This window comes from Glycine soja, chromosome 17 (assembly GCF_004193775.1).
Source record: "Glycine soja cultivar W05 chromosome 17, ASM419377v2, whole genome shotgun sequence".
In the NCBI taxonomy this organism is placed as follows: domain Eukaryota; kingdom Viridiplantae; phylum Streptophyta; class Magnoliopsida; order Fabales; family Fabaceae; genus Glycine; species Glycine soja.
In genome coordinates, this window is record NC_041018.1 from 5,555,911 (window position 1) to 5,568,730 (window position 12,820).

Consider the following 12,820-nt stretch of genomic DNA (forward strand, 5'->3'; position numbering starts at 1 on the left):
AATTCTGTTGTCTCTTTTCCTTTGTATCAATAACAATGTAATTTGATATGGGGAACCTCGGTGGCTATGAAGGTTACACTATTTTGGCCACATTTCAATTGCAGACAATTAGTTTCATATCTTATTAATTTGTTACTTCTTACTAGCCTCATTTTAATTCTGTTCTTTTGGGATGGCTGCAGTGTATGATTAAAGCTCTAGCAAATCTTTCACAAAATTCTAATTCTGTTCTTTATTCTATAATAAACAAATGTCATAATTTCCTTCCACATCTCAGTCGTCAGTTTTTTTCCCTTGCTCTATATCTTCTGTTTTTATTTATTTATTTTAATTTGAAATTAATGGCTTACATTTGGTTTACTTTACAAGGGTGCAATTGGGTATTCCAGTGGAATTTATGTGCAGATTGACACTGGCAGTGATGTTCCCTGGGTTAGTTGCAACTCCTGCAATGGTTGTCCCCAGACAAGTGGGCTTTAGGTGAATTCAATTTTCTCCATTAATTCAATATCTTGTTTATAAAACAGTAAAGTCAATATACCCCCAGAATTTGTCAATATATCTTGTTTGGTTTGCTGGATTTTGTTACAGATTCAGCACAATTTTCTTGACCCCATCAATATCTTTATTAAATCTATTGTTCTGACCAAAGGTGCTATAATTGAATACACAATCATCAGATGCCAGCTGTTCCGGTCAGAACAACCAGTTCTCTTACACTTTCAAGTATGTATGGAGATGGTAGGGGGACATCAGGCTATGATGCATTTGGATGTGTTCTGAGGGATCTGTGACAACAAATTCTTTAGTGCCTGTAGTTTTTGGGTGAGTTTTCATTAGCCTGAAATGGTAGATACCATCCCTATTTTTTTCATGATTGTTGGTTTAATCTTGGAAAACATTACTTTGTGAATGGAGCAGTTGCAATTGTAAATCAGCAGATTAGCCAGGGACTTGACAAAGTTTGATGGAGCAGTTGATATGTTTGAATATGGGCAAAAGGAAATGCTTGTCACCTCCCAACTCTCCCATCGTCTAAAAGGAGATAGTTTCTTTGTGTGATTGTGGGTCCAAACATACTTGCTCTACTTGTTCTATCACAGTTAGTCTTTTTCTAATCGACCAATGTTAATTTGTTAATTTATGTTAAAAATGTCAGTGATAGGGATTTAAATCCACCACCTCTTTCTCCCGATTATTCTTAAGTCCTTGCTTTTGACTTTTGTTCCACTAAAGTTAGTTCTTTCATAAGAATAAAAATGCTAAATTTCAATATTCTTCTATCAATTAGACTTTATATTTTTTTGTGGTTTTTAAGTAAACAAATATATGCTAAGGGTAATCTGAATTCTTTGGTGAATTTAGCAGGGGGATTTGTACCATTGTCCTTTGTTATTCAAAGCCTAGTAAAATGTTTCGTTAAAAGTTTCGGACTCTACTAGTAAGCCATGCCAAATGCTTAGTACCGAAAACCATTCAATATTCAGTGGGGCTACTAATGATTGATCTAAGATGTTAAAATGATATTTTTTTCTGTCAATCTTGAATGTTGAAATCAGTTCATAATTTCTAACGTATAGATTATGTATGTGTTTGGGAAGAATGGAATGCCTAGATGAAGATTTGAATTTGGCACCAATTAGCAATGTAGTTAGGCATGGTAAATTTCTCCGCAACTCGGGATCCTCGTGGGACTGTCCCATTTGGGGTCTTGCGGTTAGGGAAAAATTTTCCGCGAGAACAGGAATGGGAATGCAAAAGCCAGCAGCTAATTTGGGAACGGGGACTATGCTCCCCGTCCCGTAGGGTTCCCGTATCCCCGCGTATATAAAATTTTACTTATATATTTTCATAACTTATAATATGTATAACATAAATATAAGGGTTAATATAATATTTTACTAGCAAAAAAAATACAAAATAAAATTATCATATATATAAGTAATATCTCACAAGTCACAAAGACACAAACATTACCCAAATCCTAAAATGTCGCATGAAACATTCAGACTTCGTTCCTTGATTCTCTTCTTCATTTCTTCGTTTTTTCACCGTTTGTTTCATCATTCCTTCTTCACTGTTCGTTTCAGCCGTGAACTCGTGGAAACCTTCGTTGCACCTTTTTCTTCTTCGAGTCACACCGTGCATTTCTGGGTTTCACAACTTCTAATTGTTCTTCTTCTGTTGTATGTTCTTTCTTTGTTTTATTTATTTATTTATTTATTTCTGTTGAGGCATTGATGTGCTCTCAAGATTGGTTGCGTAATGAGATTGAAGGTAATAAATTTAATTTTTCTTCTAAGCAATTAATTTATTTTAATGATTGTATAATTGTGTCATTAGGTTCCTTAAAATCAAAGATGAAATTTTGTTCAGTAGTTGACGATGCAGACACAACAACACCAACGATATGAAAATTTTATTATATTAATTCATGACTTTTTTATATTTTCTAAATACATATTTACATGTTTCATTGTGTAGGTTTAATGTTGAAGATGTTTCATTACACTTGGATGGAAGTATGAAGACTTGATTCAGTATGTTGATGTTAATTTATTGTATAAAGACTTATAATGTTACGCTAGTTTTATTATTTTTATTGTGTAATACTGTAACATTAATGTGTACTTGAATATATTTTGGATGCTTTTATGCTTGCGTGATTTTATTACTATTATTATTGATTTATTTTAATATTTTTAGTCATGTTTTAAACTTAGAATTAAACCTTAAATTTATTGTTGTTGAAAAATTGAGATAAAACAAAAAAATTATATTTTTTTTTATAATTTTTAATATTTTTTAATATAAAACGGGATCTTCGTAGCTCCCGCAGGAAATCGGGAAACGGAGATGGGACAAAAAATACTCCCATCACGGTGCCATGCCTAAATTTAGTAGTATGTTTAGGGTTTGTCATTTATTAAGTGTTTATTTTGGAACAGTGCCTTGAGCAAGACCAAATTAATAATCGGCCCTTCGAACCAGAAGTAAATACTATATTCTTACAGTGTTTATTTTTAATTTAATACGTTAAACAATATAAAAAGTTAATATACAAAGAGGTTGTCTATTGCGTGTATATATGGGCACACAAGGTGATATATACACGCAAGCCTGTGTTTGTGGCATGCACGAGCCACAGGCGTGTCACTAATCAAACCTTTCATAAGTAATGCATATAATGTAAATTTTACCTTGTGCATGTACATAAAAGTGAGATCAATCCACCAAAGCCGCATTAATATTCATTTTTATGTGATTAATGACGACGTTGCTATAAAAAGAATAAATTTTCATGTTCACAAATTGAAAACAAGTCCACTTATTATAATAGTTGTGAATGACATGATCTCTCTTCTAAAAACTTAAACCTTAATTAGCTAAAGATTTATGAATATGGTCTTTAACATAATCAACAAATTAAACAAATAAACAAACATATCAGAGTTTCTTTTTTCCATGCATTATATAAACCTGACTTCTTCAACTCTCGAACTCGTCACATTGGTAAAACGGCACAATGGAGCTGAACTCGTTGAACTTGAACATGAGATCATCTCCTTCCTCATATCTATTGGAATCTTCATACTCAAAGTACGTCTGAATGTGATCAGGAAATGTGCACTGTGGCAACTCAGATTCCATCTGTGTTGATGAAAGATTGGCCACAGATGTCATCTCCATCATTTCCTTGAACTTTGATGACTGAAGTAGAAGCTCCAATGCTGACGTGGCACTCGCTGGACGAGGCTGATGTGGCACCAACGTGACTTCTTCTACAATAGTATTATTGAGTGAATCTTTGTTGTGGAAGAAGCTAGCTTCTTGTTCTTGATCAGGACTTGGGGTGAAGCTGTTAGTGCAATTATTATTATTGTTTATGTTAGTGAGATTAATACTAATCTGGTCGTCGATAACGTTGTTGGTGTTGTTGTTAGGCTTAAGCCACTTAATGTAACGGCTGAGATCGAAATTGGTGACAGCATTGAGTCCACGGTATTCTATGGCTGCCAGGTCATAGGCAGTAGCAGCTTCTTCTTGGGTAGCTGCGAAAATTAGAAAGATGATCGATTTGAGATTTTTATAATGGATAACATATGATCAACATATATATAAGTTTTTATATTAATGATAGCGACGCATTATAATGTAGTGCGTAAAGAGAAAAGGTTAAGTTAACAAATCAGTTAAGAGTTGGTGGCTTTCCCTGCCACATTGAATACGACGACTGATAAAATTTGCCATACATGACCCATGCAAACCCACGGCGTGGGGATAAGCTAATTAAATAATAACGTAATTGACTGTAATGAATGAAGCGATTTATTGAAGTACTTCCGGATGGTTTTGGTTTACAATAATTGTAAAAGTGCTTTCATTTAAGTTTGAAAGTGAAGAAATTAAGTTTATGGACGTGGACCAGAAGGATTGATCACTTTTACTAATTAGAGTTGTGCCACTTATGTATATTATTACTACTAGGATTAAACAGCAAAACTTATTTGCAAATAAGTAGTATTCTTAGTGCTATTCTTCAATCAAATTTAAATTTAAAGATCTAGCTATTATAATTATTAAGGATAAAACTTTAATTTTTATTAAACAACATCCAAAATTATCAAAGGTTCTGCACTTCAGTGCTGCCATTAATTGCTAAATAATAACAAAGGGCACATTATGTAAGATTCAAAGCATTTCCGTGTAATATTAATCAATAATGTTAATGCATTTTCTCATTGCTGGTTAAAACTTAAAACTGTTTAAGGAGATGAGAACTTACCATAAGTTCCGAGGTAAAGATATTTATTGCCAAAAACTTTGCCAATCCGAGCCTCCCACCTTCCGTTATGATGATGTCTGGTAATTGAAAGTAATGAAAAATTGATTAGCTAGAATCGACGATGTCTACGACTGGGTGTATGGTTGATTTCGAAGAGTGAATCAGCTTATTCAATTAGCAGAGATGCAATCAATATTATATGCATATGCAAAATATACATACCTTGCAACACCTCTGTATTTAGAAATTCCCCGAGAAAAACCACTGCTTTTCCTGCAATTTAATTTTAAACAAAAACGTCTCTATATAAGGCATATTTTTTTTGTGAAAATCTTGTTGATTACCAAAAAAGAAGCTTTGCTAGAAATTTACCTCCTCAGCGATCCGATATACTCCTCCCGTGATTGACCCTCCATTTCTTTCAGTTCGTTCAGGTAGTTTGATAACTGCAATTCAAACACAAATTTGGTGTGTTTTATTTTCATTCTAAATTAATCTCACTAGCACGATACATACAATATGTAAAACCAACATATATTAATAAATAAAAGTGCTTTAGAATAATAAAATTATGTACCGGAAAATTAAGAATGGTATCTTGACCCCAGTATTTCAGTGCTGCTAGATCATAAGCATGTGCTGCTGCCTCTTCATTGTCATAAGCGCCTGAATAATACAAAACTTGCTTAATAACCATATACTTGGATATGACCACTCTTTAATTTTAATCAATATATACTCTGATATACATACCAAGGTAGACTGAACCCAATGATATGTGACGAACCCCCACAAGATTGAGAATACCACATGGAAGGAAATTATAAATTAGAAATATTAGCTAACTTCATCGAACATTGAAACTGCATATATAATTAAATTAATGCAAACTATTGATACGACGGTAAAGAGCATGAACCTTGTCGCCCTTTTTTGTTCTGTGATTCATTCCAGCAATGTTTGTCCCACAAATGAGCTTCGTATCGGCCTGTCCATCGGTGCCTGATATGGTGAATATATACCCATTTAATGAAATTGGCTAACTATAGGAATAATTAAAATTAAAATGATGAGTTGAAGAAGTTGAGAGACAGAGAGAGGCAATGATAAATTGAATAAACAAGGAATCAATTAATCAAATTAAGATCAACCTAGTGACTCCTCGGTATATTGAGCTGCGTTGAGGTGGGGAGTCTCTAGGGACACTTCTCCTTGTTCGTTTCACCTTGGTGGTCACAGTGTTAGTTACGTTAAGATTATTATCGTCATTGGTGGTAACATTGTTTTTCTGGGTACGCAGCTGTGATTTTTTGGCCATGGAGAAGGTTGCACCATGCACGAGAAAGAACAAAGATGGATGGTGATGATATTAATGGTGCATACAAAATAAGTTTAGATGTATGTATGAGTTATTATATAGTAATGAATGAAGTGAAGAGGTTTATAAAGGAATGGGCTAAAGGATGGGGTTAGAATAGATTGTGCTGGCAAACATGGGGCCATGGGGATAGCCGGCTCAAAGATGGTTGTTTCTGGCCGTCTGTAAAATCGGCTCTATGTTAAATTGTTTCTCCCTTGTCTTCACTCCAACTTTGTGTGATGTAGCTTTCAATACTTTTGATGTCTCTTAATAGGTTTATCCTTTGTTTTGTAACTCATAAACAAGTATTTTCTGTTTACATTATTTTCTTAATTAGGTAATATATATATATATATATATATATATATATATATATATATATATATGGGGTATGATCAGGTTCCTTCTCTCTCTTTCTTAAATTGGGGTATAAAAAACAAGTTTAAAATGATTTATCAAATAACTGGCATGATTTATAAATAATTTTATTCTTTTAAAGTATATAATTAAAGGTTTGACTTTTATGTTCGCCAGGAATTAATCTTTAACTCAAGTAAAATTGTTATCCATCTTTGGGCTTTTGTTTTAAAAAAAAGTTGAGGATCTAGCAAGCTGTCAACTTTTTTTAAAATCCATAAAACATCTTTTTTCACATTAAAAGTGTAGTGTATTTAAATATTTTACACGAGAAATTTTAAATATAAGTAGTAAAAAAAACCTAAGGCTATGCATATAATTTTAAAATATGTAAAAATTAATGAGAAAAAATATATTCTGTACAAAAATATATTATATTATTGTAAATTAATAGTTGTATAATCTATAAAGTTTTAATCATAAAATTAAATGATTAATCAATATAAATTTTTATTCAACAATTGTGTTGGGGATTTAACGGTTAAGAATAAGTTAATTGTCACTTCGACAAAAATCATCATACTAGTTACTATATAATCTAAACTTTTGCAAGATCAAATTTGACTTTTGTATTTATTTACTATTATTTTTTTAAGTCATTAGCTGGTTGAATATCTATAACTTAGCTAGGCAGGATAAAATTTTAAAGAATACGTAGAATGCGTTGTTACACCTAATTATCAACATGTACGTACATGTGGTTGAACCATATATTCCATATTTTTTAAAGAGAAATTCAAATGTAATATAGTACTACTTTACCAAGTTACCTAATGTTGTCTCCTTAGACAAGTAATTTAACGCAGAGCAGTTCCAGCATGTTACCCATGTAGGTGTAACTACCCCATGTGGACGATTAAAAGGGTTATGCAGTTTTTGGGTTAAGGGGTGCCCCGCTTTTCCACCATTTCTGAATTTGCGTGCTCTGTACAATCTTTACTGTTAGTGGGGCCTAAGAATTAGATCATGTTTGCAGTAACTATTTGTTTCTTATAGTGGATGGAGATGTACATGGACTGCCATGCACACTGTATTGTTAATGGGTAAAACGACACATGCACTTTAGCACTCAAAAACTAAATGCATTAATTAGTCATGCTTCGGTGTTTAGTAGAAATTTGGTAAGCAAACCATTGCTCATTTTCAAACACTGCCACTCACTGAGGGTCACCTAAAATGCACCTAATGGCCAAAAGTCATTTACCAGTCTCAAGTGCTTATTTGGTTTGTTATATTCAAATGTTTGAGATTTTTTTCTAAGAAAACTGTTAACTAAATAACTAGTATACCTAGGACACGGATAATTTATGTTTGATAAGAGTGTAAAATCATTTTTACATTAACAAGGACAGAAATATTTATTTTCTCATGTAGATCTGTCTCTCACACAAATGTTTTATAATTTATACTTTTTGACGTATTGATAGAATTAAGAATGATTAAAGATGTTGAACTATATTAAAAGTGTGCGTCATTTTTTTCTACATTTTTTTTTATTCTCGTCTTTGTTATAACAAAATGAACAATTGGTTAATCTTTAATGTAACTATTTTGAAAAACAAACAATTACTTATGAGAAATAAACTATACCAAAACATCCCTCAATTATTATTAACGAAATAAATATTTTTCTGTGTTGCATGCTTGTGCTAACTTTAAAGCTTCCTCTCACGCAGATTCTTTATAATTCATACTTCTTGAAGGTCTCAGCTACGTAGAACGGAAAACTTAAATGAACATAAGAATATTATAATTTATAAATAAGAAATAGGATTACATATGCCTATCTGATGAGAGAATGAAAGGTGGGTAAGTGAAAATTGAAAAAGAAATTGGTTCGACATTTCATTCCTTTACAAAGCAAACCCTCTAGATAAAATTAGATGAACTAGCCGTTAAAATTTATTATAAATTATAAATGATTTCACTTGTTCATTGTTGCATTTTTTTTAAAGGCCATGAGAATTATATTTATAACCACAAAGAGTGAATTACAATACAACTTGGGACTGAAATAGACTGAAAATAACTCTAATCAAAATTCATCATAAACTATATTGTCCAATGTTGGTTAAGGATGTTTTTTTTCTTAAATATATAGTATACTTTTTAAATAATTTTAAAAGTAGTTTTAAACTAAAAAAATTATTTTTGATTTTAAAGTTGGATTTAAAATTCATCCAAAAAAAATTCAAATTGATTTTCCTACAAAATATGAATCTGAAATTTAAATTCAATCCATTTAATTGGATCTGGATTTAAAATTCAATCCATGTAAATGGATCCGAATTAGATTTTTGAAAACATGCCCACCCCTAAGCACAAGTTGTGCTTGCACACCAAGTTCCAACATCATGATAAAATCTGAACTAAAAAAAAAAAAACAAAATCTAACCCCACACGGGATATCAAACCCGCAAGATTACACATGCCCTGTACATGTATACGACCCAAAACATATCAGAAAAGTTGCATCAACAATGCTTACGGTCCATAAACTTAACAGATAACAATTTCCATGTGATCTCCAAATCCAATTTCTGTCGAAGCATATGCCAACATTATCACAATTCACACCAGTTCTTACTCACAAAAACAGTTCACCAGAATATTCAAACAGTAATATACTCACAAAAAAGTTCACCATTAGACACGCTATAGCCAAACAAATTTCAACCATATTAGCATCTACACAGGATCCAACGCTGAACCTTCCAGAAATTCCTCCCCTGCTCATTCTGTTCATACATAACCTGATACTTTTCCTACGACATTCCACAGGGTTCTGCAACCAGTCCACTAATGAATAAGAGAAACTTTCTTCCGTGCCTTTAGCCATTTCCAAGAGTAAAGCCTTTGCAGTTTCGAAAATTTCATTACATTGCATTGGTTGAACTCTGAATATCATCTTATTTCTAGCCAACCAAATTGCTCTTATTTACTACTGCATGCCACGCACCCGTCCAACCCACCAAGTCAGCACCATGATTATGATATTAAATCTTTCATTATTTCTCTATTTTATTCCAAGTTAACTAGGTAACAGAGGTTTTTTTTTTTTTTTTTTTGTAATCACAGATACATTGATAGTAATTCACTACCACTATACACGTAAGCGAAATGTCACATTAGCTATTGATTAATGTGCAATATCACATTAGTTATTCATTTGTGGAACACTTCAATCAGTTTAATGCCATATTTTTATTAAACTAATTATTAAGTAATGAAAACATTAACTAGAAAAACCAATCTGAGTTCACCATTAACAAAAAGCCCAAAGAAAGCAGACAGCCCTGACAAGTGACAACGATTAGTAAAGCTCAAAAAGAAACCTTGTCAGCACTTCAAACCTAGTAAGAAGAAGCCCAATACAACGTGATCTATCTGAGTAAAGGTACTACTGCTAGCCTGCTACACAATGTTGGTGCCTTTCGGCTGATTATTATTATTATTAATGTTATTCTATTAAAAATTGACCAAAATAAATAAATAAAGGTTCTGCAAAATTATCTGGAAAAAGTTCAACTGAAATTAGCGGACGATAGGATACCACTCTCATCTCCGTAACTCTAACTATGAATGACAACTTTTATGGTATGTTTGGATGGAAGAAGAAAAAATAGAAAGGAAAAAAATATGAATTATGATGTTTTTTTTTTTTGTTGGTTGAAGATAAAGAAAAAACAAGATGGAGAGAAAGGTTGATTATTAGAGATAAAGAACATATTGTTCACATTTGAATTAATTTTATTTATATAAATAATTTTTAGTCCATTTTAGTACCAACAAAAATGGTTAGAACTAAGTTTTTAAAAAATTAAAAGAGCCATTGAATTGGTGAAGGAATCAGTTCTTAATTTATGGATCAAATGCTCGAATTGAGTAATTTATAAGAATTAAATATGTCCTCTGATTAAGCCTTGGACCCGTATTTATTTGGGCACGGGTTCATTTATTAGCTTTTGATTTGACGTATGCGAGATTCCACTCTAATTAATATCATACCATTGATCCGACAAAGTAGAAAACCTCAGTCTCGCTCGATTCATGCATCTGATGAAAAAAAATGTCAACTTGTTTCGGGAAGATGTAGTGTAAAAAATATCGTTATTAATTTCTAACTATTTTATTTAAGAAAGATTTTTATTAAAATACATATAATTATATTAATTATGACTTTTTTTTAAAAATTTCTTATAATCTTTACAATAAATATTTTTTTAATTACTTAATCAACGCTTTAAGAACACAAATTAACAAAGACCTTTTATTTAATATTAGGATCAAGTAATAAAGTAGGAGTATTTTTTTTTCAATGAATATTAGTTCAGTAATTCTATTAAAAGTGTAAATTACAAATTCCAACCTCCAATCTTTCTCTCTTTCCTCCTCCCTTAAGCCTTCCCAACCTTATATCTCCATTTATAATATCAAAATACTATCTCCAACTGCCGTGAAAACAATTTGTTTCTGGCAGTATATAGAATCAATAATTTTAACTAGGAAAAAAAATGCAGAGCATCTTAAAGATATTAATAAAAAAATACACTTGATTAGATGTTTTGTTGTGTTTACTTAAGTGTTTGTAAAATTAATTTTGATTAAATTAATTTTAAAGTAATGCGAATTGTGTTTAGATTTTTTATTGTTTAGAAACAAAGATAATAGTATATCTTTTTAATTGGAAAAAATATAATTTTATATAAATTGTTTAAGCCATTGCAAATATAAAAAAATTTAATTCAAAATCATTTCACTTAAAGTTGCTTCGACATCTTATATGCCTTTAAATACTTTCTACATCAAAACACTTCTATTTTTTTTAAGAGGAAAACACTCCTATTTAAGATAGGAGTAATGCATAAGCAACAAAATATTTCGAAACAGATATAAATTGAATGTCGATGAATACTAAATCAAATAGGCTATCAATTTCTTAAAGTCAAAAGCAAATGTCAGTAAATGCTAAACCAAATAGGAGTACATTATATTTTAACACGATTTTTTATCCTTTAAAAAACATGATTTTTTTATGAGTTTTTAACATGATTTTAGTTAGCTGTAAAAAAACATGATTTTAGTTAACGTAATATAAAAACACTTCATTATTTTAAAATGTTAAGAGTCTAAACTCAAGGATCAATCTGTTAACTCACGTCATCTTCATTCAGATACACAGTTACAACGAAACTTATTTGGTTGACAGGCTACAATATTATAGGCGCACATTAGTTTTCTGCATTCTTACTCATTGAATAAATATCATACTTGTATGTTTTGTAGGCCGGAGTTCGAAAAAACAATTCAAAGATTATTTTTCTTCCTCTTTTATCTCATAATTCATTATTTTAGAAAATAAATATGAACACTTTTTTTTCACAAGATTAAAAATAATATTTTAATTTATAATATCTAATATCTAATCCGTCTTAATTTTTAAACAAAATTAAATTAATATACTATTTAACATATTGCTTAATATGCACCAAATATTAAATAGGATACAAATTTATCATGCTTTTAATTTAACTTAATTTATTAGACTCTATTTTTTTTTCTATTTTATCTTTAAAAAATGATTATTTTAAAAATTCTATCAAAATCTATTTTATTTGCTTCTAAAATAAATGAATACATTTTGTTGAGCTCAAAATAAATGAATACATATATTCCGTAAAAAATAAATAAATGAATACATCTAGAACAATAATAATGAAATATATCATTTTGTTCTTATTAGATACTTTTACCCTTACTTTTTGTATTAAGTAACTACTATTCCGTTCGTTCTAAAATAATAATCATTTTAGATATTTTTTATTTTGATAAAAAAATAATTAATAAATAAAAGAGAATAATAATTTTATATTATTATTAATTTATTTATAAATTTTGATATTTATTATTAATATTATAAGAAATATTAATAAAAAATATGATTAATTATACATTGAAAAATTATAAGAATAATTATTATGAGATAATTTATTTTCTTTTACACGATAAACATAATGTGACGGAGGATGCATATTTTTTATATTTAACCTTTTTTCCTCTTTTTTGATAAAATGGACAGACTATTTTCATTTCTTTGATGTATACGTAAGAATCAAATTGAAAGTAGTACTAAAAAGTTTATAAAACAAGTCTGTTAAACCAATTGTTATATCCTCATACTCATTTCTTATTTGAGTTTCAAAATATTCTTTCCTTTAATTTTGTTTTAAAAAAAAAATGTAGACAGTGTCTCTGTT

General features: G+C 30.3%; 1 protein-coding gene across 1 annotated transcript; it reads right to left on the reverse strand.

Annotated features, from left to right (window-relative positions):
* Positions 1-3,304: 3,304 nt before the first annotated feature.
* On the reverse strand, positions 3,305-6,361 carry LOC114392139 (AP2-like ethylene-responsive transcription factor At1g16060). The gene is made up of 8 exons (XM_028353178.1): positions 5,938-6,361; positions 5,706-5,788; positions 5,540-5,548; positions 5,364-5,452; positions 5,159-5,232; positions 5,009-5,059; positions 4,787-4,863; positions 3,305-4,052 (listed from the first exon to the last, which is right to left on the reverse strand). Exons 1-8 carry the CDS (start codon positions 6,102-6,104, stop codon positions 3,490-3,492), a joined length of 1,113 nt encoding a protein of 370 aa, XP_028208979.1. The 5' UTR covers positions 6,105-6,361; the 3' UTR covers positions 3,305-3,489.
* Positions 6,362-12,820: the final 6,459 nt, after the last annotated feature.